At 39.4% G+C, this 26,082-nt stretch overlaps 3 protein-coding genes across 5 annotated transcripts; 1 reads left to right on the top strand and 2 right to left on the bottom strand.

The window, feature by feature from the left end:
• The first annotated feature begins 73 nt into the window (after positions 1–73).
• Positions 74–9,191, top strand: cog4 (component of oligomeric golgi complex 4). Of its 2 annotated transcripts, XM_079339953.1 has the most exons (19): positions 76–425; positions 1,492–1,574; positions 1,659–1,773; positions 2,390–2,564; positions 2,757–2,950; positions 4,050–4,155; positions 4,249–4,406; positions 4,489–4,547; positions 4,636–4,760; positions 4,888–5,006; positions 5,396–5,562; positions 5,684–5,849; positions 6,258–6,320; positions 6,406–6,519; positions 6,833–6,925; positions 7,004–7,087; positions 7,175–7,276; positions 7,548–7,676; positions 8,718–9,191. In XM_079339953.1, the coding sequence occupies exons 1-19, from the start codon at positions 291–293 to the stop codon at positions 8,850–8,852; spliced, it is 2,322 nt and encodes a 773-aa protein (XP_079196079.1). In that variant the 5' UTR covers positions 76–290; the 3' UTR covers positions 8,853–9,191. The 2 variants fall into 2 exon arrangements, with proteins under 2 accessions (XP_079196078.1, XP_079196079.1); XM_079339952.1 differs by having other exon boundaries at positions 74–425; positions 7,004–7,276.
• Positions 9,192–9,727: 536 nt separating this feature from the next.
• Positions 9,728–16,880, bottom strand: gnao1b (guanine nucleotide binding protein (G protein), alpha activating activity polypeptide O, b). Its single transcript, XM_079339954.1, has 8 exons — positions 16,373–16,880; positions 16,176–16,218; positions 12,952–13,093; positions 12,557–12,717; positions 12,335–12,463; positions 12,075–12,204; positions 11,518–11,671; positions 9,728–11,417 (listed from the first exon to the last, which is right to left on the bottom strand). The coding sequence occupies exons 1-8, from the start codon at positions 16,488–16,490 to the stop codon at positions 11,230–11,232; spliced, it is 1,065 nt and encodes a 354-aa protein (XP_079196080.1). The 5' UTR covers positions 16,491–16,880; the 3' UTR covers positions 9,728–11,229.
• A 1,535-nt stretch (positions 16,881–18,415) lies between these two features.
• Positions 18,416–25,806, bottom strand: tradd (tnfrsf1a-associated via death domain). Of its 2 annotated transcripts, none has more exons than XM_079339051.1 (5): positions 25,685–25,806; positions 22,542–22,698; positions 22,147–22,427; positions 21,064–21,184; positions 18,416–19,353 (listed from the first exon to the last, which is right to left on the bottom strand). In XM_079339051.1, exons 2-5 carry the CDS (start codon positions 22,693–22,695, stop codon positions 19,061–19,063), a joined length of 849 nt encoding a protein of 282 aa, XP_079195177.1. In that variant the 5' UTR covers positions 22,696–22,698; positions 25,685–25,806; the 3' UTR covers positions 18,416–19,060. The 2 variants fall into 2 exon arrangements, with proteins under 2 accessions (XP_079195177.1, XP_079195178.1); XM_079339052.1 differs by lacking the exon at positions 25,685–25,806 and adding an exon at positions 25,532–25,678.
• Between the last annotated feature and the right edge of the window lie 276 nt (positions 25,807–26,082).

Below are 26,082 nucleotides of genomic sequence, written 5' to 3'. Positions count from 1 at the left end.
TACAGCGCATGCGTCGTATTAACAGTTTTATGTCCCAGAGATTAACCTCTCAGGAGGTGTATAAGGACATGTAGTGTCAAAACAAGACCCATAATGCCTGTAGGTTGATGTTGAATTGAAACACAGACAGTGAAATATCTATATTAAGAAGTTGAAATGATCCTTAGATGAGGAGGAAGGGTTTCTTCCCTTTAGGTACCCTTAGAGGACCTGCCTGACAGGCTGAACGCAGGGAGTACTTCGCCCTGATTACGTGGGCTTTTCCTGAGTCGTACGTCTCTGTCCGGAAGATGGCTGACAGCGGACCCGTGGTGGCGAAAAGATGCGATTCTGGCTCAGTGGCTTCAGTGAGTATGGACACCATCTCAAGCCTAACGGAGCTGGAGGACCTGGAGAAAGTTTACGAGCAGCTCTGTGCAGAAGAGGTTCGTATAAAGAGTCGTTAACGAGAGTTTGTTCGACGTGGCCATTCACTGACGTCACCACGGCTTCCGGGACTCTGCTGCTGGATCAAAACAATACTCGCAGACGCGCTGCACTATATTAACACATACTGCACTATATTAAATGATGGCACACTGAGTCATTAACAAACAATTTCAATTTCCACAGTAATATTTGGGAATTTATTTTGTATCTTTTTACCAAACTAAAAAAAACGAGAGGCGTTATTAGCTGAGCCAGAACAAAATACAACACTGTCAAAATGTGTGAAGGGTCAAGTGTTGAATTTTTGCCCCCAAATTGTAGTCGTTTTCTTGATTTCGACTCTACAATCCATGCAAATGTGACCCTCTGGTGACTCTTTTTGTTGAACCATCCTGCCACAAAAGACAAATGATTTCAGACACGTTTTAGAGTACTTCATATGACACGAACACAACTCCTATTCAAAATTAAACCAATCATTTTATTTACCTGATAACCATAAACTATAACTATACTATATCTTGTTTCAATTTTATTTCAATTTAGCAAGTCTTAATCCCTCTTCTTAAATGTGTCTGTGTCGGCACATTTTAGATATATTGATTTAAAGGTAGATCTGAGATTATCACACATTTTTTTTTATCACATTAATTGAAACAAAAAAAACAAACATACAGATACCAGACACACCATTTATAGAATGGCATTTTATTGGTTCTATGTACAAAGTAAATGGTAATGGTTTGTCCATATTATGAATGTGTTGTAAGCTTAACAAACAAAGAAAAGAAATAATGGCATTAAGATCGCTAAATTAAGCAATAGATTCATGCTCTGGTTCCAAAAGAACATGTTTTTATGATCTGTGTGATGTTGAAAGATTATTCAGCTACCGATAATATCTGTTCTGATCATCTCCTTTCTCATCAGATAGCCATATGCGAGTGTGTGCATTCGTTGACATTTGTTGAATAATTCCTGCGCCTTGTGATGATAAGAACACTTAGGTGTAAATCTCTTTTTGCTGTTTATCACATACATTATTCCTCTCCTCTAATGCAGAAAGAAGTGGAAGCTGAGCTGGGAAGACTGGTGGGGCAGGAGGGGTCTATCCACACAAAGATGCTGGCGCTGCAGAGGATGGGGTACAGATCAATGAAGTTGAAGAAATTACCTGATAACCATAATTTATCTGCACATCAAACCTCATTATCTGTGCTCTGTTGTAGGCCAAACCTGCAATTGATTGGAGGAGATGCCAGCCAGCTGTCGGGCATGATCACGTTTACCTGCAGCTTGGCTGAAAACGTTAGCCGCAAAGTCAGACAGCTAGACCTTGCAAAGGTAAGTAATCGCATGTTGATTCTACATAACCAACAAGTATGTATTTCCCTGCAAAGGGCACTGTTGTTGGTTTAAACAAGTTATTCATCACATGAAAAGTTGACGCAATAAAGAAACTCTGACAAATTCATAATTTTCAACTTTTTGCTGAGTGTGAGAGTTTCAGATTTTGTTTTCTTAATTGAATATTTAATTTTACTGCCATGTATAGGGTGATGATAAACAGCCACTACATTAAACTCAGATCATTAATAAGATGAGTTTCAAAAAGATATTAAGAAGCAGAGTTATGAAAAAGGAAATCAGTTTGGTAAACATGTGACATCTTACATGTTAGTGTGAATGATATTTGATCGACTAAGTTAGAAAAATTTCAGTCTAATACTTAAAGGTAAACTACTGTTTTAACCATCTTCGTTCTCTTGTCACTATGGATTGTAGTAGTTTTTGGTTTGTTGTTATTGGATTTTTTTTTTGCTTCTTTACTGATATTGTGAGTTAAGATTAATTTTTGCACGTTTTGTCTTGTTTACTTACTGTATAGACTACATGAAGAATTGTTATTGCAAAACCAACTAATGGGGATCCAAATAAATTCTGTATCTCTTTTTTGTAGACACGGCTGTATAACGTCATCCAGCGTGCTGATGACATCCTCGATCTGAAGTTTTGCACAGATGGTGTTCAGACAGCTCTACGTAACGAAGATTATGAACAGGCTGCTGCTCACATCCATCGATACCTCTCTCTGGACCAGTCAGTGATTGAGCTGAGCAGACAGGGAGAAGAAAGTACGAGTCCTCTCGCTTTCTGTCATAGTGAAGAAGTACTGTAATCTTACCTTTTGTGTAGATGTTGTTTTAGGTTTTGTTTAGTTTTATACGCTTGATCTTCCTCACTGCATTGTAGGTTGCAGATTAGATGCAACATAAAGTATGTCTATGTTTGCCCTGTAACACTACCGTTGTTTCATGTCTGCACAGGTAGTGCAGTGGATGCCAGTCTGATAATGCTGCAGGAGGCAGAGCAGAAGCTGAAGGTCATTGTAGCTGAGAAGCTGGATGAAGCTGTTGCAGCGGTTGACATCGTACAAGTTGAACGATTCTTCAAGATCTTTCCTCTGCTGGGCCTCCACAAACAGGGCCTGGCCCGCTTTGGACAATATCTCTGCAGTCAGGTCAGTAGTCTCTTGTCTAAGCATTGAAGCATCTTGAATTTCACTGTGGATCAATACAGTATCGATCGATCTATCTAAGTTGTAAGTAAATCATGACTGCATATGTAAACTAGCCCTAAGCTAACTCTGGTGCAACACATGAAATGGCAACATTTACACTATTCACAATAAGTTAGGGATATTTTAAGGTCCTCAGTGGGTTTCCTACATAAGGTGTTATAGGATAGGGAGGCCATCTTATTAGGGTGATAGACATGTGTTTTCCATGTCATGGTCTTACTGTGTACAGTGCACCTTAGATACACCTTACATAAATACAAAAAGACAAGCCTTTTCAATGTGGCTTCAATTTCAACATTCTGGGGGTATAAAAAGCTGGTATTTGTCAGCAAGTCATTTCCAGTTCATCATTCAAGCAGCCATGAACACTCAAAGTCACTTAACGGACGAGCAGCACCACCTGGCCATAATGCGCTTTGAAATGATCTAAGTTAAGCATTTAGTCTCTTTATTCTTTACTTTTTTTGAAGATTTATGAATTTATTAACTCGGGAATTCATTGATTTTGATGTTTCACCCACTTGATTTGTGTCAGCTTAATGCTATTATGGAACCTAGAATTTATTGAGCAATGGAGTACACAACCACCTATTTCACCATAATGTGATGGTGGAGTTGTTCAATCTGTGGAATGTCATGTGGTTATTTTGTCTTTTTTGTGTCTGTTTTCCTGTGTACTTACTTAGTTGTTATTATTATTATTATTGTTATTATTATTATTTGTTTATTTGTTCTGTATGACAAAAATGGTTAAAAAGTGGAAGACATTCTTAATTTTATAGTAAACCTTAAGTTATACTTTTGTCTCCAATAAAAATACGTTTGAAACAGAAAGCTTAATGCTTCAAAAGCACATGAATGACTTATCGCTTCTTGTTTCTTTAAAAACAAAAACATAAAGAGAAGGCAGTGTGAGTTTATCTGATGTTATTCAACTGATGGACTTGTTACATAACACCATACAGTAAATACAGATCTCACAAACTGTCTTTTTTAAGGTCAAAAATAGTAACGGATATATCCGTTTTCTCTGCCACAGCTTGCATCAAAGGCAGAAGAGAACCTGCACCTGGCTACAGGAGGAGATCTGGGCGAGAAGCGAGCACTGCTGGTATTTGCAGACACTCTGACGCTTCTGCTGGAAGGTGAACAAACAGGCCTGAAGCTCTGTGTGTGTCGTTAGTTCTCCTTTGTTTGCCTGGAATGCACTCTAGTAATTTGTTGGTGTGTATTCACAGGCATTGCTCGTGTGGTCGAGACTCATCAGCCGATTGTAGAGACATATTATGGTCCAGGCCATCTGTACACACTCATCACTCACCTGCAGCAGGAATGTGATCAGCAAGCCCAGAAAATAGTCGACAAGTTTATCCAGCAGAGAGAATACCACAAAAAGGTGTGTATAACTTCTTCACTATTTAAGATGATAGATTTCACTGCAACCCCGTACTCACTATGAACCTGTATCCATCCTGTAGTTTCAGATTGTCCAGAGCAGCATGATGAAGAGCATCCCCAGCGACAGGATCGAGCCCAGGTATTTGTGTTTTGTCTCAGCAGCTTCCTGTCCCCCTTGTGTTTGTCCCTGTTCTGTTTTTGTTGACACCTCTGTTTACCATGAACAGAGAGCTTGACCCTGTTCTGACAGAAGTGACCCTGATGAATGCCCGGGCAGAGCTTTACCTGCGCTTTCTACGACGCCGTATGCTGGCCGACTTTGAAGTTGGGGATGCTCAGAGTGTCACACAGGGTAGATTTACAAAACATGTGCTCATGTATACTATGCCCAGGTTCATTTTTTTTTATCATAAGGTAATAATCTTGTAAAATCTTTGAAAATAAATGAGTTGTATCTTTTAACTCTTTTGTCCACCCAGAACATCAGCAGAATGTGGAGAAGCTACTAAAACACTGTTTGCTAAGCAGGACAATGCAAGAGCTGATTGGCTACTACATCCCGATGGAGGAGTATTACATGAGAGAGTCTGTCAACAAGGTAACTCAGTTTTAGAGTCTGTTAGTCTTCATCATTTATAAGAGTTTGCTCAGGTCTGTAGATCTTATGTGAAGTGCCTTTTGTCTGTTACTCACCCAACATTAAGATTGAACTTGAACACTGAATATGTAAGTCTGATACTCTTGATCAACGACACACAAAAGTTTAATGTGCCACTCTGGCTGTAGTAGAGCAGGAGTCTGCATTTGTTTATCCACAAGGAGTCCATGCATCTTAGAAATTGTAGATGACAATAATAGCTAACTGTAAAAATGAACATTTACAATTAGCATCTAATATATTATTGCCGTCTTGAAAAGGAGGAGATGTGTCATATTTGGTTTATGAAATAATAAAATTCATCTTAAATCTTAAATCTTCCGTTATAGGCTGTTACTATGGATACATATGAGAAGGGTCAGCTAACCTCCAGCATGGTGGACGACTGTTTCTACATAGTGAAAAAGTGCATCAGCAGGGCGTTATCCAGCTCCAGCATCGACTGCCTCTGTGCGATGATCAACCACGCTAACTCTGTGCTGGAGTCTGACTTCAGGTGTTCCATCGCTTAATTTTTCTCTTGACATATTTGAAACATTTTCTGACTTTTTCTAAAACATTAAAACACATCCCATGCCCATATGAACCCCTCCTTGTTGTCTCTGCTCACCTGTCAGAGAGGTGTTGTATAATAAGCTGCGTCAGGGCTTCCCCGCTACAACGCTTCAGGACATCCAGCGTGGTGTGAGCAGTGCCGTCAGTCTGATGCAGAGCAGCTTACAGCAGGGCAAGTTCAACACGATGGGCATCGAGAGTGCTGAACACGCCAAAGCTGCTTTTCTGGTAATAGAGAAACACATACACACTTATAACATTCTCATTTTTTAGAGTTACTTTGTAATTGTTACTTTAGTTAATTGAGTTGCTTAGGCCAGCAACACTTTTATATTTTTTGTATGGGGTTATTTCAAACATACGTTAGTTAGTTATTTGATTAAGAAATAAAATGCACAAACAAAGATTTGTATGAGGAAGATTGGGCTTTACTTTCAGTAGTTTTTATTTGAAGAAATTTTGTTTTCAAAATGTAATTTGGAGAAAAGAAAACCAATAGCAACAACTGGCAAAAGAGCAATATACAGTCTTTTACCACTTAAAAAAAACCAGTAAGACATTAAGATAGACGTGAACAAGTAAAAAAAAACACGTCTATAATTCCAACAGACCAGTTCATTTTTCTTCCTATCATAGGTGACACTTAATAATGTGGAGGTGTGCAGTGAGAATATCACAACGTTAAAGAGGAACCTTGAGGTAAGGTTTACATCTCTCAAACCTCCTTATTCAGACTTTTTGTCATTGTTTGAAATATTTACTTTTATCTTCCCTTTCCCAAAAGAACGACTGCTCCAAGTTGTTCAATCAGGGCGCCGGCTCTGGTGACCAAGCCAAGATTGAAAGCTGTCTGTCTGACCTCGTCAACACATCCGCAAAGTTCAAGGATCTCTTACAGGTAGGAGACAAACATTGTTTGATCCATTATTTTCAGTTAAGAGTTTTGTATTTACACGTGTATTTCCATTGGCGATCTGGTATGTTTTTTTTTGTTTTTTTTGTTTTTTTCATTTAAAATCTTAATTTAGAGATGATAGCTTTTCAAATACTTGATGTTAAGGGCATTTTAAATTGGAAGAAAGGAAACTCCTTTGCCAAAGTCTGTCCTATTTTGCTAAGTGATACAACACGTGTATCCAGTGTCTTGTTAATGTAGTGTTATATTCACTATTGCTGCACGTTTCATGTTGTGATGTGATTTTATTTCACAGGAGGGCTTGACTGAGTTAAACACAACAGCCATAAAGCCTCAGGTGAAGCCCTGGATCAGCAGCTTCCTCTCCATCTCACACAACATAGAGGAGGTAAAGTTCTCAGAAAAAACCCGAAAATAAATCAGAGGTCATTAAACGTGTCACTGTAACTGTTTTTGTTCCTCACAGGAGGAGTTTAATGATTATGAAGCTAATGATCCCTGGGTGCAGCAGCTCATCGTAAACCTGGAGCAGCTCATGGCAGAGTTCAAGGTACACTGTCTGATCTCAGCTATTAGACTGAATATTAATGTTTTTCTTCCCTCCTGTATTTTAATCTTCTGTCTGTGTCCTCTCCAGATGTCTCTCTCTCCAGTTATTTACGACACTCTAACCAGCCTGATGACCAGCTTGATATCTATTGCAATGGAAAAGACTGTCCTGAAGTGCTCATTCAGCAGGGTGAGGAGCAGGGCTCAGCCACAAGGTGGCAGCTGGTACCCTCTGCGTCTTGTCACATAACATCAGTGACACATGTGGTGAAAATCCTCTAGCAATGATTTATTAATGAGTCCAGAAAGGCCTGCAGGAGAAGAAGCTTCCACTCTGCACGATAGCATTCCCCTATTTTTGCACAAAGAGATTATGGGAAACCTCTGTATAAATGCGTATACTTTATATAACCCATATTTAAATCCTTTATTTCTGTTCACTTCCTTATGTTTTGTTGTAGCTCGGAGGTCTGCAGTTTGATAAAGAGCTTCGGTCTCTGGTGGCGTACCTCACCACTGTGACCACCTGGACTATTAGGGACAAGTTTGCTCGTCTCACACAAATGGCCACCATTCTCAACCTGGAGCGGGTAATCAAGCTTGTTTTATATACATCAACACAGAAGGAGCATGGGTTCATCTAAACACAATTGATGAAGGACAAACATAGAAGTATTTCATTAATTCTACCTGTTAATTATATTATTGTAATGTGTACTTTATCAAGCAGCCTAAATTACATTATACACTACAGGTGAAGATTTGAATAAAGTAAGAGTCAAATGTTTTGAAGACATTTTGATCTAAAGGCTGATGTGTGCAGTTGATGCCTACATATGAATGGATTTCTTACCAAAACAAAATGAAATGTTTTATTTTTATTGTCATAATATCTACTTTGACACTAAAAGGGGGAAAATAGTAAAAATAAATAAAACCCCTTCTATTAGTAGGTGTGACCTAGATACAGTTTACAGGAGCTAAATTATAATAATACAGCATACTGTATTCTTGATAACACTGTTACTGTTAACTGGTAGATTATTCAGTGTCTAATAGGCTCTATTGTATTACATTTTTCAGTTCACTTCCCCTCAACCAAATAAAAGAGTGAGATGGGGCATCCTGGTGGCTTTAGGGTCTACAGATGCTGATCTAATCGAGTTATAATTAAATGCATCAATAATAACAATAAGGTTATATTTAATATATTACTTTATTTGTGACTTGAATGCAGACACAGCTTGCAGTAGACGTTATGCCTGATATATTAATTATTGCAAATGTTTCCTGTTTAATATATATATATATATATATATATATATATATATATATATCTTGTATTATGTTAGTAAGTATGGCTGCTTGTTGTTTGTGTGTGACTGTTAATTGTGTTGCTGTATTTTTTTCACCACTCTTGAAAAAGGATTTTTAATCTCAATTAGGATTTTTTTATTCTTTATTCTCCTAGTTAAACAAAGTGTAGTGCTTAAAGGGGAAACTATTGGCCTGATAAGTTATTTTACTCAATTGTAACGTTTTACCTAAAATATTTGTAATTTTCACAGAGCGGTATTTCTAACATTCGGTCTTTTCACACAGACTTACATGGATACTTCTTTGTTTTGCAGGTCACTGAGATCTTGGACTACTGGGGTCCAAACTCGGGCCCCCTGACATGGCGGCTGACCCCGGCAGAGGTTCGTCAGGTTCTTGCTCTGCGTATTGACTTCAGAAGTGAGGACATCAAAAGGCTGAGACTATAACTCATGAAGACGAGTGCTGGTTTACCAGTGCCAATGCAGAACCCACCATCTCATGCTCTTCACAAGTTAATCTTTGGTTTGTGTAGATGGACACGAGAAAGGGAATGTTGATTTTTTTTTTCGAGTCTGAAACAAAGGGGCGTATTGCTCATCCCGGAGATTTCAGTGGAGTTTTCAGATTTCTGCCTTCCACCTCCTGATATCTGTCTGCATCAGTGTCGGCTCAGTTTTTAATGGCATTTTTTTGTTACAACATACAGGTGGTAAAAGGTTCATTTAAACACTGTGTAAAATCTAGGAATATTTCCTTTAATATGTAATTAAAACGTTTCTGTGTCACACGGGGAGTTCCAACCTTTTTACCTGTGACTGGCTGTGGGAAACGAGGACACACTGGGACTGAGAGTGGAGCTCTGGGGCTGTCAGTGAAACAGAGCAGTAATGAACATCATACCCATTAAAGTGACAGAAGCAGGTCAGACAGCTGATCCAGCCTAGTCATTCAATATATGAATAGCTCCTCGTCTGTGCTGATAGAACACTTTTAACCTAATAAATTGAGAGCCGCTGTGAAATGCCTCTGATCCCTGCCATCCGCCACATTTCACGAAGAGCTTCCCTACAGCCATGCAAGACCTGCTCCGGATATATTTATTAATTTATTTTTTTAACACATATTCCTGGCAATAAATACAAAGCTGTGCTCACCTGCCAACAATACATTTTTATAAGGTTCATCTCAATTTGCCGGTATAACCGTAATTCTCTGCACGGATTAAATCAGGTCAGCATACATTTAAACTTTATGCTGTGATTGTTTTCCTCCCCTCGCGACTTTTCTCACAATAATCAGACTCGGACCACAAACACAGGAATAGTTAGGAAAAGTGTGGCTTTAATGTAAACACAACATTCGATTGGCTCAGCACAAACATTCCACATGAGAGCAACCAATAAACTACCAAATAGGATGGGATGCAGCACAAAAACATTCACAGTAAAAAAAAATCTGGTATAATCATAATATATATATACAGTACGGTGCTTTTAAGGTGAAAATGGAGAGTAGGATATGGGGACTGATATGTGATAGATAAGAGTATACAGGGATGGGAGGATGAATTTCTGGGTGCACAGGTGAAAACAGAGAGCTGTACTTTTTCTCTGAGAAGAGAAATGTGACAGACGTGTGAGGAAGGGGGATGGATAAAAGGTTCCCCGTTACCTGATCTGGGGAGTTTTGGAAAAAACCCCGACTCCCCATACAGAGGCTTCTTCAAATGATATTGTTCTCCTTGTGCAGTCTTCTATTTCTACACAATTTCACATCAAAGGGTCAAGCACCACACAGAGAACAAGATGTCATTGGAGGGCTGCTTTCTACCCTCTGAACCGCAGACAGGTATGTGTGTACCTCAGTGTTTAATATCAGGAAACAAATATGTGGCACAGGGTCTCAGGAGGTAGGAGGAGGCATGTAGGGCATGAGGCTAAAATAAAGAAATCATTCGATGATAGTAAAATATTATTTCTCTTAAATTATGAGGAGCATGAATAATAATTTTGTATCGTAATCCTGTCTGTCATCACATAGATGGCACCAATATGACAATTTTTATTTATTTCAATTTCATTGGCTGAGAGGCGTTTCTTCATGTTACAGGAGGCCAATAGAACGGGTCGGTCTCTCTGAACAGAAGAATCCTCTCTCACATTATGTTTCGAAGTAAAAGGGAGAACAGAGAGTGGAACAGACCTGCAGGCTATGCAGTCATGAGTGGGTCTAAGGGAGACGGAAGCTTTGTCCCTTCTGAAAGTGAAAATAGCCTCCTTCCAAATCATGACCCTCAGCCACGAGTAACAGCAACCTCCCCAACAACATCATCATCTCCACCTTCATACTCACAGCAGCTCTTCAAACGCAGCACAGCAGGCTATATTCAGTACAGATAGAAATGCCTCGAGACGTGCACATAAAAATGTCACAAAGAATGGGACCGTATGCCACACCGTGGTTTAAAAATGACATTGCACACCCCTCATGTTATATTTCTGGGCCGGGTTTGCAAAAACAAGGCTCCGAGTGAATAAAACCCTGGTGCTGCCGCTTCTGACCTTACTAGATGTTGACACCGTCATCAACAGAACATGAAACATTCAGCTCAGAAACACAGTTTAAAAGACAAAAGTGGGGTTGTATACTGAAAATAAAGAGGAAGGGAACAAATCATGGCAATAATCCAGTGTGGTGTCTGACGGCAGCTCTTTGGGTCCATTTGGACGTGTAGAATTACATATTTATGTGTTTAAGTATCATCAAAATTATCATTATTAACACCTCATACTCTCCACGACAACCTCTGTGCTTGGCCCGGCCTCAGTATAAGCCACATCCTCTCAGGTTGTTTGCAATAATGATGTCAGTGACGGCATCAAACACTACCTGGATGTTTCCTGTGTCTGTGGCACAGGTCAGGTGACAGTAGATCTCCTTGTTGGGAGAGCGGTTCTTACTTTCAAACTGAACCTGAATATAAGCAGTGGCATCATCGTAAGTGTTAGCACCTGGGGGAGGAAAGAGAGAAGAGCAGACACAGTGAGGGACTAATCTTCATCACTGCACTTGTGCAGCTCTGCACTGAAGTGAAACGTTGGGGACTCTCACCTGTGTATTCTGGAAAACAGATAGACAGCGGGGACTTCTTAATCTTTTCAGCAAACAGATCTTTCTTGTTGAGGAAGAGGATGATTGAGGTGTCGATGAAGAACTTGTTGTTACAGATGGAGTCAAAGAGCATGAGCGACTCATGCATGCGGTTCTGCAAAAAGAATAAATACACAGTGTGAAGTTGTGTATCACTGACTGATCCAGCAGAACTGGTAAAGTGTTGCTGATTAATAATATCTTGATTTTTCTTAAAGGTTACAGATATAGTACTACATTCTTATTTTTAAAGGGTTTTTTCTTTTATCTCTCCAGAAAGATGTGTTTTTAAAGGTTTCTGTTAACCTAACCAAAGGCATCTGACTCAGATGGAAAGCTCATGCATTACATTTAAATCGGAGTAGAAGAAAGTAAAAGAAAACAAATGAAAAAAGGTTACACTTTTTGAGTGATTTATCCACCAGGACTCTCAGTTTTCATCCTAGAACAGCATTCAAAGTACCTCCATGGATTGTGCTGCAGAAGGATTCAGATTAAATTAACTGAGTCACACTTACAGTTGTTTCATCTTCATGGAGCACCTGGTCATATCCGCTCAGAGCAACACAAAAGATAATGGCTGTCACATCTTCAAAGCAGTGGATCCACTTCTTCCTCTCTGACCTTTGACCTCCCACGTCAAACAGCCTGGAAAAAGTGAAGGAAGTCAATTGAGTCTCAGAGATGTAATCCCTTGGACCTAAACTTAGATAAAATAAACAAAGAAACAAAGGCCAAGTAGAGCTGACTCTTATTGCAGAAGCTCCGTGTGATCTACCTGAAATGGAGGTTTTTGAAGGTGAAGTGGGTTTCGACGATACCAGTTGTCTTCACTCTGGTTCTCAGGATATCCTGCTCTGTGGGCTGGTACTCTGCAGCCCCGATCCGGTCTAGACTATCAAGGTAGCTAAGGGACAAATATCAAAAGAAATGTTGATTAAATGTCTTAATGACGTAGAAAGACTTTTTTAAGGTCGAGGTTAAGTTTTTAATGTCTTACTATTGAGCTGAGTCATTCAGTTGGTATTCTCGGGCACGGTTAAAGCACTCTTGAGTCCCGGCGTCAGCCCAAACACGCTTCATGGCGGTGAGAAGCTCTGCAGAGTACGGCTCTGTGTCCTCCATACGACTGACCACATCACAAACCAGCTTGGCATCCGCCTGCAATAACACATTTAATAAGGTTGGGGAAATAGGAGAAAATTGTACCTACATACTCATCATTATCACTTGTTGCATATTTTGTTTAATGATTCTTCATAAATAAATACATCAAAGCAAATTCACTTGGCAAAATGCTCAATGAATGTGACGATATGACTCGCACTCAGACATCAACTAGATGTGTTGACCCAAGCAGATGCTTTACATTAGAGATGGAAGGGTAAGACTAACTTTTCTATCCTTGTCTCCAAACTCAATGCCCAGGGAGTCCATGGCTCGGAGGATGGCAGCCAAGCTCTGGATGGTGTTGCTGTAGACAACAGGCTTATACTGCTTCACATCATCCCCAGAAAAGCCATCTTCATGGATAATCCTGCATGCGCACACAGATGTTAGCTTTGGGCATGGACTACAGAGGAAAGTCACACTTATCCATATGCTCCTGCAGACCCACACAGTTGTCCTTTCACAATAAAAGCTTCATATGTTCTTTCAGAGCTTTATTAAGTTTTTGATCAATCTTTCTTGGTATTAAAACTCAGCACATACAGTAAATTTCATAGTTCACCCTCCCTTCTGCATACCATCTGTAAATCCTACAATGCACCTTGAAGTCGGTCAGCACATAATGGGATGAGAATTGATCACATCCTCAGTCTTTGATCTTTAATTGGACAGTAATGTGATATTTAAGCCATTTATAATGTATGATGTGCAATGGAGTGAAATCAGTCAGAGCACCAATCAATCACACTAAACAGGACTCTACCTGTTTCATCCGGAATGGCACACTTAAACTGCTGATAATCTGGTCAACATTCAATTATCCATCAGCACACCATCAGCCTGACCTCCATCACAGTGAATCCAATAAAATATTATAACTTCCTTGTTGCTGACCTGCAGTCCACATTTAAACTCAGCAGCTTCTTGTTATCTTCTTTGTGATCATTTATTCATGTTTGAAGAGGAAGATAAATAAGGGATAATGCTTTGACCTATATTCATCTTATCACTGCACATTTTGAAAAGCAGTTTTTTGGCAGAAGTCAACCATCTTACCTGAAAATACCACGTTTCCCAAACATCATAAAAAGCATGAATTTAAACATTAACCTGCAGAGACAGAAGTAGAGGTGCAGTTTTTTTCATGCAGCAAAGGACATGAGTAAATCTGGTCCAACTCTTAAGGTATTTATTTCACCGTCATGTAAGATCTTACATTGTAACGTGATAGAAGAGGAGAACCAGAAAATATTACCATAAAGGTGAATGATTATAAAAATTGCTTTAAGTATTTTGTCAGTCAGCTAATTGATTCGCCAACTCAACCTTTTAGCTGTAAAATAACAAACTGGCTATGTGTTAATGCATCAGGGTCCTAATGAACTGAACATAGCCGATCATATTCATTGTATGTAAGATAGGTGAATGATCTCACAAGCTAAAGACAGAAGTATACATTTATGTACGGTTGCAAATAACTATTAAAAACAGAAATATCTGCAGATACTTTCTTCAAGTCATTTTTCAAATTCGAGAAACCCAGGGAGTTTTTTTCTTCTGTCCATCAGGCACAAATCTAAACTGTTAAGGGGCTATCTTAATGTTAAAGATAGATTTTTTTATTTTAAGAGTAACAGTTTTTTCAGAATTTTAGAGTGATGAAAACTTTAACTGACCGACCACAGTCTCGTAAAACAGAAGCGTGATAAATAGACACCATTGACATCCTGCAGCTGCAACTGATGTTGCTGGTTAGCAGAACATTAACTTTCAGTGAAGATAACTTGTTCAATCAGAATAAACAACGCACTAAGTCGACCTCAACATGTACAGAGTTTAAGCTACAGGACACCATTACTATACATATTCTGAGTAATAAGTTTTTTGGTTGAATAATGTGTTGTAGCTTATCAGACTTCTTTCTCTCGCCTTTTCACAAACTGTACAGTGAGGGGTCTTTAACAACTAGGACTCCATCAAACGATATAAAGAAACCAGTGAAAATGATGAAATATATGTACCCTCAAACATCTATCTTTATGACAGAACGTGTGCAGTAAAACGCATTATATGTTGCCTACCTAGCTCAATCAAATCCCCTTGAACTCGTTTGTTATAAAACTGTACAACAGCTCACTTTTATAACACAGAATAGCACACAGTGACTCTGACTATTTTTTTCAGTTTTTATTCTTTCTCATCTGCACAGCTGTCCTAAGAGCCTTTGGTTGGACACAATGGATATCTGACAATCTTATTATTATTTGCACCTTTAATGTTTGCACTGACTGTTCATTCACTACCTTCATTCACCAATGTTCCTTAATTGTTTATAGGTGTTGTTTAAATTGCACATATATTTTTAATCCCTGCATGGATTAAGTACATTTATTTGTATGGGTCTATTTTTAAATTGCACATTTTTAATTTTAACTAATGTAGGTGTTTCCTAAAATCTTTGTTGGGGGGGGGCAGCTTTTTTTTTTGTTTATTTCTAACAGATGTTTTGTGTCGTGCATGTCTCTGTAAACTGCAACTGGATGCTTTGAATTTCCCTCGGGATCAATCAAGTGTCTATCTATATATCTATGTAACCCTGTAAAAAAAAAAAAAACTTTCAGGCTCTTTGTGTTGCATTCAGGGCACAGCATTGAATTATGGACAACCAGGGACCACAGGGAGGGTAATGAGGTAAAGGGAAGAGATAGAAGCAGGGAGGGAGGATGCAGTCAGTGCATTGCAGGCCGAGGGATGCGCTGAGCCTGACGGAGGAACATTGATATCAAGAAAAAACATTGGTAGACGAAATATTCAATGAGACCGACATTTTTATGGATTGAAACATCTAGAAACTTAACTAAGAGGTTTATAGAAAACAACAACAGTGATTTAAAACATCAAAGAGTGATTTAGCTTAGACAGGGGAAGGTTTAGATGCGGTTTTAGAAGCCATATTTCTGCGTAAATCCGCTTTATAGTCAAAGTACTCCCGGCGATATCGGGCACTTAAAGCCATTAAGATTAAAAGCAGAGGTATTCACTAATGGAGCTGTAGTGACCTCAATGTAATTCACACACACACACACACACACACACACACGCACGCACGAGAGCGCGCACAAGCGCGCGCACGCGCGCACAGATGAACAACACCCACCTATCCCCAGTCGCACACTCCCTGGAGAAAAGACAAACCCTGTTTAACTACATTTCAGCACCCAGGCAGTGAACAGCACCCTGCGATGAACTGGTGAGGCCTCCGCAGCCTCACAGTCGATCTGCAGGAGGTGCTCGAGTCACCGGCACTCCTCCGGGGCGACGGCCTCTCGAAACATGGCGGCTCAACCTGCCTTAGCACAGATAGGGGAGGCGCAATCTCGGGCCTTTTGCTCTGACTGCCCCAGGAAGGGTTAAAATTGTCAGAAAAAGATTAAAGATTCAACACTTACTTCATCTGTTTGACGATGGTGCTTTTGCCAGACTCTCCACCGCCTGTAAAAAAAAAAAACGGAGGGCAGAGTGAGAGCCGGCAGGGAAATCAGTACCACGGAGAGCACCTCCGCCCCATGCAGTCACCACAACCAGACCGAGCTGTGCCGGGCCGTGGCGCTGCAGCCCCCCGCAGCGTGAGAGACTCTTCTCTTACCGAGCAGCAGGAGCTTGACGTCCTTGGCGGCGACCATCCCGTCCTCTTTCAGGTTTTTCTCGATGGCCTTGCTCCGGTCCAGAGCCGCGCGCTCCTCGGCGCTCAGTGTACATCCCATGTTTCCAGGCGAATAAGCAATCCCGTCGTCTCTCCGGTCCGCCCTGTCCCTCGCCGACTCTCAATCAGTGCGTTGTCTCTCGCTCGAGCTCTCCTCTTGTGCCGTCTGCTACAGCATTAGGCCCGGATTGAGGGCTAAACAGAGCCGGGATACCGAAACAGTATTTTCTCCGTGACTCCGTATGCGCTTCTCTCGCTCCGTCTCCTCTCAGAGGGGATTGGGGGGTGGGGTCGTTGTGCTCGAGCCTGCAGGGTTGGGTTGTTGTTAGGTGGGGAGGAGGGGGGGCTGGAGCGCTCTCTCTCTCTCTCTCTCTTTCTCTCTCTCTCTCTCTACAGGGCGGCGCTGATGGTGATGATGACAGCGAGCGCGAGCGATTTCATCGTTTCTTTTCACGAAGGCAGGCAGGCAGGCTGGAGGGGCGCGCGAGAGGAAGTGAAGGGAAGAAGCGCTAGCTGCGCGAGACTCACCTAAAGCTCGTCTACGTCACAGCAGTTGAGCTTTAATCACGTCCATGAAAGATTATTCAAATGAAAGAGCGTTTAAATGGCAAAATATGCCTTCTTGTGTTCCTGTTATTATCTCTCGAGCTGTTTGAGAATCTGAAAAGACATGACGCTAGTAATTCTGGACAGGATTGAAGTTTAACACAAAACCGGGTTTAAATATTAATAGCACTGTCATCTAGTCTACGTGGTGGAGTTTTTTTTATTTTTTTATTTACATGTTGGATGGGCGTGATGGGACAGAACACAATAAAACATTTAAAGTAAACTAACAAAGAAAGACAAAAACTGTTATATAAGCATAGCTACTGTAGGCCTAGTATGACTTCCAGTTGGGAATTAGAAAAACGGAATTCATGATTCTGATCAAAGTGTTACGATAAAATGTAACTATATAAGTAGGTTAATCTATAGTAAACACAAAACAGTGCAGTGATGTCCAGTTAGCCTATTTCAAAATAGCATTAACTTCATAAGTCATGTACAAATAGGACGCTATTATTTATACATTCACCTTCAATCAGCATTATAAAAATTAAGCAAGGCTAATTTGACTTTTTTTCACAGATTAACTGACCCATTTGCATATGCATAATTTTACATTGAATTAGGCCTACTATTGTTTTAATTTAAAAAATATCTGTAAAAAGTTAACAATGACTAGTAGGTCCTAAATAAATGTAAAGACAGTGACAGTGTTTGCCCCTGACGTGTAGCGGAATACAGTAATTAAATCAAATTACAGTCTGTTCAGTGTGTTTTCTTGCATGTAGGCATGCACTCATCTTAAACATTCAAATAAAACTTACTAATTAAATGTCTTACATGTTTTATAAACTTTCAAGAGTCAAAATAGTTTCTCTTAAACACAATGTTATTAGGGTATTTTGAGTAATAAAAAACCCCATTATCAGTTCAATGAACCCAACCTTTGCTAGACTAGTGTATGTAATGTTATGTCATTAATCCCCCAAAATTCCCAGAAAATAACTTCAGTTATTTAAGAGGCAGTCCTGCTCCCGGTTACATCTAATCTAAAGAGATGTGTGTTTTATCATAACTTACAGAGCTTTGTGGGGGTTGTGGTCATACTACATAACAGTAATAAGTAAGTGATAAAAGCTTCTAATCCACACATCACATCTGGATGGATGGTCAAGTGCAGTAGAAAGGGGGGTGGGGCTCCACAGTGGACCCTGAATAAAACCAGTAGAGGAGCTCAACCTGAAGAGACTTCATCTGTCCATCAGTGAATTTCCCCTTTGACAGCCAGGCAGAGATAAAGCCTTCACTCACTCACTTACTTACTCGCTCTCTCTCTCACACACACACACACACACACACACACACACTGCAATCCCCAGCTCTCTGCCCTGAAGCCCCCTACAAAGTGTGACGCATGGTGGCACACACTCAGAAACATCAGTTATCAGCACAGTTTAATCATATGAGCAAGTGCACGTGTACATGAGTGACAGGGAGTGACAAGAGGGAGGGAGGGAGGATTAGTGCTAAATTATACCTGAGGGAATTTAGACAAAATGATGTTTTCAGTTTTAATTACACTAATGCATCGTACAAAAACACAAAGACTTTTTTTTAAAAACCATTTAATTTGTAGAAACCCATTTTGGAGAAAAAAAAATCTATAAGCTTCAGTTGTGTTCTCATTACCAATAAAACCCAAAAGGCTCCATGTGTAAATTGACTCATAAAGCAGAACTAAAAAGAACTACATGATGAAAACAGGTTCAACAGTGTTTAAAACTCAAGACAGCATATTTCATGACAATGATGATGGATCATTTCATCTAAATTCAAACAATAATACTAATAATTGAAAAGGCAATGAAGATATAAATCAATTCTTTGTCTGGAGCATGCTCATACACAAACACACATATCAAAGCACACACACACACACTGAGGAATGATTTGAAACGACAGACGCCAATCAAGAACAAATATACTGTACATAAAAGCAGGCAGGACACAGTGAACTGTAGAGAGCGGAGATGACCTCTCCCCCTTAGTTTTCAGGTAGGTGAAAAGCAAACAGGGTCACTCTCAAGGCTGTATGTCCAAAATATTCTCAGCCAGGCTGGTGAGTTTGCAGTCCTCCAGTGCTTTGACCAACCGGCTCAACTTGGCTGCTCTCCCCTCTGCCTCAATGAAGCGGCTGAGCAGCTGATAGGCTTGCTCATACAGCCCGTCTCTCTCGTACTCGTAGGCCAGGTTGTCTATGGCCGGACCTTTCAGAGCCCGGCAGCTCTTCCCCAGGGCCCTCCCTACGTGCTTCCACTGACGGCCCACTCCGTTAGAGAAGCTCTGAACATCTGCTGCTGTCAGCATACGGTCCTCTGACAGGCAAAATGATAAAGGATGAAGTGATAAGACAAATTAAATATGTTCTTTGATGTGATTATGTAAACATTGGTTTGTATATATGCATATAAGCAGTACGCATTTCCAATAACAACTTATGGATCTGCTGTTTTAATACATTTACATTCCTCTAAAATGATAAAACTCTTTTGTTATCAAAAAAATTTTGTCAAACAGATGCTTTTTTACATTGAACAGACAAGGAGTCAAAGTAGCTTTTATTAAGAATCACGTTTAGTCCTGATTTATCAAACAGCTTATTATTAACAGCACAGAACAAAACACTGAAGAAAAAGTTCATGCGAGATTGGACATTTCCTTTCAATCTGCGAAGTCCAAACAACAGCTCCTGTCGTAACATAGTGGCTTTATAAGATAATACAGAGTTTGGCAGAGGGATGGACCGGGACTATAAAACAGCCCTTTAATGTTTATTTACTGTTAAAAAATAAAAGGAGAGGGGAAAGAGAGAGACAGAGAGGATGGGAAACATAGACTCTCTGTGGTCTCAATGAAGTGCAAGAAGCACAGTCTGCAGTCTCTGTTCACAGTCACACAAAGAGTGACAGTTGCTTTAGATTAACAAATCCTGTGCAGGTTCGGTGCTTCCACACAGTTAAAAAAAAATAAAAATGATGCATGCAAGGTGGTCGCCAGCTGTACTGGATCAGTGGCCGTTCTGTGATTCACCAGAATGTCCAGAAGGCCAGTCTACCCCTGGTTTAGCCATGTTGTCATGCAGCAAGTGAACGTAACAGGCAATGCATCCTAGCTGGTTACATTTAAAATGGTCAAGCACAATCTAAACCAGACTAATTTCATAATTTAGATTTTATTGAGATCATTTTAATTATTATTTTTCACATTCATTTAGTCACTTTATAAATCAGTTTTTAAAATTGGTACAGCTGAGGTCGTTAAAAGGTACTTAGGGAGTAGACGTCTCTCCTGCCTACATATAGTATGAGCGAGCTTGATCTAAACGTGAAAGAAGAGTAATCTAGTCTTTAATCAGGTGAATTTAAAAAAAATCATAGTTAACTTAAAGAAGTTTTTAAATTCTGTGTCAATACATGTAAATCAATGCAATCCAAATACATTATCTACTGGCACTAATCTCTTCCCTTAGACTGAACATCAATTCATAAATGGTTGGATTAGAGAGTACAATGGCAAACAGCACTGATTCCATAGCGTGTCAAAAAATACAACACAATGGACTGGGTGGTTAAATGTTGAATTTGGCAGCTTGTGGCATTAAAAAAACAAAACGTTCTTTTTTACTCCAGAGCAAAATCAGCTGCAAAAACCCATGATCATGAAAGAGGTTTCAAAACGATACAACCTAAATTGTACGCGACATCGCAGCAATGATCGACATGGTTGGAATAAATAAATGCAAGCTTTTGGATGATGAAAGACAAGCACCAATTCTATCTGCGCGACACATAATCACATTGTTGTAGTGAGACAAGGAAGATATACGTTGTGCTTCAATTGTATGGCTTGCTATAAAAAAAGTAAATGAAAAGAATGTCATTGGAACAACATTTGTCCCTAAACAATCTCAGTATCATGAAAATGTTTTTTTTTTTGCTTTTGCTATAAATGCTGCTTAATATATTGACAACAAGCCTTTGAAGGACACCGTATGAAGCACTCAAGTGTAGAAATGGTTGACTCACCAAACACTCTATTCTGAAACTTAAAGCAGTTGCTGGGGACAGCCTGAGGAGCTGGACCAAGGGCTTCATTCTCCAGCTGTTCCTCCAGGTAATCAATCTCCTCGTCCCTCAGACGCTCCGGCTGACACAAAATGACAGAAAGCAAATTTTTAAAAAAAAGAGTTAAAACATTTTGGAGCACTAGCCATTTGAGAGCTAAAAAACTTTTTTTAATTATATTTTTCTTTTCTTTCAAGAAGTATTCCAAGATCATGAGCAGTCAAGTTTTTGCAACAATGAGTTGTTGAATACAGAATCTCTACCCACTACTACTACTACTACTACTACTACTTGGAAAATGAATGAACCAAAGTATTTCTGTTTATCATATTTTTGCGGCGCTGGGAATTTACTTTGGAATCTTTTAGTAAAATTAGTATTGAGTTGAATGCTGGTTTGAGTGTTTTTAAGTTGACAGCTAGTCACTTTGTTTGGCAGAATAAACAAGTATTTGTGCATCTTTGAACGTGTGTCTCATGAACTTTACGTAGCTGCATCTTCAGAGAGTACCGACAAGCTCAGATGTTCATATCTCAGCTATGTGAAGTGGATTTACTCCATAAACTGGATGATCTTGTTTCAGTTTGTTTCGGTAGGTTTCTGCTGGATTCAAAGTCATCACATCCTCTCTTGCCTACTATCTCTATATCTGTGGTTTAAATGGAATGAGTGAATAATTAGGGCTTAATAGTTGGGATAAATAATGGCTAAGTAAACTTCCTGCATAGCTTGCTAGTTTCCTACCCACCTTCAATAATAAAGAAATGCCAAGAAGTAAGGCTTTACCAGTTTTTTAAGACATGAAGAACTAACATCCCTTAAAACAACTTTCATTTGGTAAAGGAGAAAACTATAGCTTTAGTAAAAAAAACAAAAACAAAACCTAACCCTCACCATTGACTGTCTAGGCAAGAAAAACACCATTTTAAGAATCAGCCAACATGAACACAATGTTGGACTGAATATCTGGCCGAGGACCAATTACTTTAAAAATGTCAACATGAAGTCCACCTTAAATCACTAAATATGAGACAATCAATATACCTGTGACAGGTGGATGTGCTTCAGACAAAGTTCCAGCCTGTCCAGATACAGATCCAGGATGTGTGTGCTGGCTTTTAGCTGGGTTTCCACAGTGAGCTCTTGTGAAAGAGCAAGAAGCCGGCAGGCATGTTGGGAGAGGAACTGTCGCACTGCTCCAGAGCTGTAGCTCTCGAGAAAGTACTGACAGGCTGCCTCATCCACAAACTTCACCTCCACCCCCAGGAAAGGATCAGCATCATGGATCTTAAGTATCTCATAACCACCCAATCCTCCTGCAGAATCTGACCAAAGAACATACCAGAGCAATACACAAGATGTCAACAGTATGATAAACAATGTTTGGTATTTAGTCCCATGTAGTATTGAATGGTTGAATCCTTCAAGACAGAGCGTACCTGTAAGTGTCAGCTTGATGACTTTAAAGACGATGAACTTTCCCTGTTCCTGGTCTTTGAAGAGAGAAAGCAGGTCAACACCAGGACACAGCGACTGCAGAAACATAACTGCACATCCTGTCCATGACCCACCATCCACAATCCTGCCAGCCATCCTCTGAACACAGAGTGAGACACACAGTACAGAGTCACAGCCGAGAGAAGAAAACATCAAAGAAGAGAGTGAGATGCTGTAAAAAAAAAAAAAGAAAAAAAAAGTAACCCTGGAAAAATAATTGCCGCTCCACAGACTGGGTCTGAAGATGTCTGCTTGCACAGTTTGTCTATCATCTGTGTTTTCATAATAATGTCACCCTGAAGACAAACATCCCTAAACAACCAATAAGGTTTGGAGAAGAAGTAAGAATTAATTCACAAGGAAGGTGTACAAATTGTCTCCTGTAACAATTGGAGATTTTAATGTGCAAACCTTATCAATGTTAGATTCAAAGTTTGACTGCTATCGAAAAGAAACATGGATTCTTGCTCAAAACCTAACATACATTTTCGACAACGTGACGAGTTGACTCTTTCAGCTTTTTTTCAGTTTCCTTTTTTGATTGTGTATCAAAGAGTCAGTGGGCCTGAGTGGACTGACAATGCATACATTATTATTTTAATAATATTTGCGTGTCTGTTGCATAATCTTACTAAACATATCTCCTGCGCAAAGCAGAAAAAAATCAATTGTTTAACTTTAATCTCAGTGACTGCTTTTAGTGCCCTTTTTATATTTTTGAGGATTTTTTTTGTAGAGGCTATTATTACATAATACTACAACCATTTCACGAGGATATTAGAAGACCAGAATAAATAGAAACCAAAAAAAAGGTTTTCACTGCTAAAAGATTAAGAAAAAGCTATTCACAATATTCATGATTCCCCTAAATGCGCTGCTGCAGTAACACAATGTGTCAGAAATGCATAACTATCGAGTAAATATTCAAAATACTACTGACCTCTGAGTGTCTTCAACACTGCAGACCCTGGTTTGAACTGCAGAGTTTTAAGGGAGGGGGGAGCAGGGCGGTTTTCTGCAGGGCATATAAGTGTAGTCTTCTCAAATAACTAACCCGATATTGTCTGAGTTAAACAACCTTTACAGTGAACCTGTCAACAGATTCTGAACTGAAGATGTATTGAAATGTTTGATGTTGTAGGGTTCAATAAACTTCTCTAAATAATACTGCTTGGGCTAATAACAGACCAATGTATGCATCCTCCTGGAATCAAACCCATGTTTGATCCCTGGTATACGACCCTCACTTCACTTTCTCCCTTTTTTTTCCTTTTTTTTTTTTTTACCCCAGCCTGCTTTTGAAATGCTCATTACATAAAAACATGTTTAATCTCAATTTTCCCCTCCCCCTGTCCAGCCCCTGACTGCCGTACTCTGAATGAATCACTGAAGCCGTCTGCTAACTCTTGATGTTGTCTCCATGCACAGGATGCAGAGCGCTCTGCGTGGAAAGAGCATCTCTGAGCTGGATTATATGCATGTCCTAATATTTCACTAATACACAGTATGCTTGGTTGTTTGGTCTACAGGAATCTTCACAACTTAGCCAGTATGTAATTATATGCTATCCTATCTATCGGTCTACCCTGGAAGTACACTGTGAGATTTGTTCACCAGCTGTATCAGGATTAAGTGATCATCAGGAGCTTAAAATATATCATTTAGATTTTGCTGCCAAAAGGCAACCTCTAGTATTCCCTAGACAGCTCGTCTGACAATAAAGGGGGAAATGATATTACATTCACATGGGAATTTACTTTCAGAAATTAGTTAATTCCCCTTGGTGTCAGGATGTCATGCTTGTGTTTGTCTGTTACATAGTATATTGTGACTAAGCAGATCCTAAGATAATGGCTTGATGAAAGAAAACCAATGCCTCCTCAAAGTTTCCCAAATTGAGATTGCTTGTTGTCAGCCATTTCTGCAGTCAGAGCTCCAGTTAAAGCATAGCCTCTTTATTAACCCCTGTATGACCTGGATAGAGTTGTTTTGGGACCTTTGCAGAAACATTACAGTCTGTACAGTACGATTTACTGAGAGTCCTCAAAAGAGGTCTAATCAAGCAGCATAAATGCAAACGCCCGTGGAGGTGAAGAAAAGTTTACAATTTTACAACACTCTGTCAGACAAATCTCACACAAAAATGTTTTTCTTAAGAAGATGAAAACATACCATGGTATTTATGGACTGTAGGATTTACATAGATTTTTTTTTGTCAGTGTCAGTAAAAGCAACAAAAATAGCCAAAATGTGGGGAATCCTGCTTGTGAAAAGTGAGGAAACAATTTTAGGCTTTGGCTTTGGAGTTACAATATTTTTGATTTGAAATATTCTTTCTGAATCTGGCATTACTTTAATGGCTGCTGTACAGAAAGAAACAACAAATTCAGAAAACTCTATCCTACTCAAAATGCTGAATCCAAACATTGGTTTTAGCACAACATTTTGCATTGAGACTGTATATCCCGATCAACCAGTAAGGATAACAGAGACAACACATTGACAGTGACCTTTAAAGGTTTCATCTGTCTACAAGTGTCGTAAAACAATTAAGCCCATTTAAGGGTGATGTTGTGTCACACTACAGGTAGTCCAACATATATCTTCAGTAACACCCGTGAGACAAATTAAGCCAGCTTGTGATTTATATTTCCAAAGCCTAAGTGTTATAAGACCTATCGCGACATGTAAATAATAAACCCAGCACAAATTGTGGTTGCTATGCGACACATACGTACAGGTGGTTTTCTACGTTATAGCACGTAAATGTCCAACAACTGAGGTGTATCAAGTAAAGCTTTGTTCATAGCAGCTCAAAAGTTTGACTTCCTAGAAACACAAAACAGCACACGTCTGTACTGTAAACATATTAATAAGACGATAAAAGAACACGAGTGGTTGTTAGGGTACACTTCGTTAAGACTTATCTCACCTACAGCCGACGTAAAACCTCGGCCACAGAAAGCCACTGCAAACAGCTGTGTTTTGTTGATGAAAAGCTACAGACACGACATTTAACCTACGTGGTTTAAAATATTTACTTTCCATTTAAAGTAAGACTTATATAAACTCTGTACAAACTTACCTTCAAACTTTGTTATATTGTTCGTGGACGCTTCCTACTCAAGGATCACACCCACTGGTAGAAACTTCCCGAACTCCCATTGGCTGATCATAAAGCAAAGAGTGCTCTGATTGGAGGAAATCAACATTTTGCCTGGGGCGAAAATCATGACAGGAAGGAAGCTTTTTTTTCTTGTATGTATGTAGGGCAAAATATTTCACACCTTTAATGTTAACATTTTCTATTGTTATTTATTGAAATTGTACATAATCATTAATGCAATAGAACAAATGATGAGAATTAAACATGGAGGAACTTGTATTGTTTGAGAGATAAATCAGCGGGGATATCGGAAAACGTTTGATAGCTACTTTAAACCATAGACTGTAACTTTAAACAGATGATTAGATGATTTTATC

Source organism: Symphodus melops, assembly GCF_947650265.1.
Source record: "Symphodus melops genome assembly, chromosome: 3".
In the NCBI taxonomy this organism is placed as follows: domain Eukaryota; kingdom Metazoa; phylum Chordata; class Actinopteri; order Labriformes; family Labridae; genus Symphodus; species Symphodus melops.
Note: the sequence above shows the minus strand (reverse complement) of the source record. Positions and strands in the feature narration are given on the sequence as shown.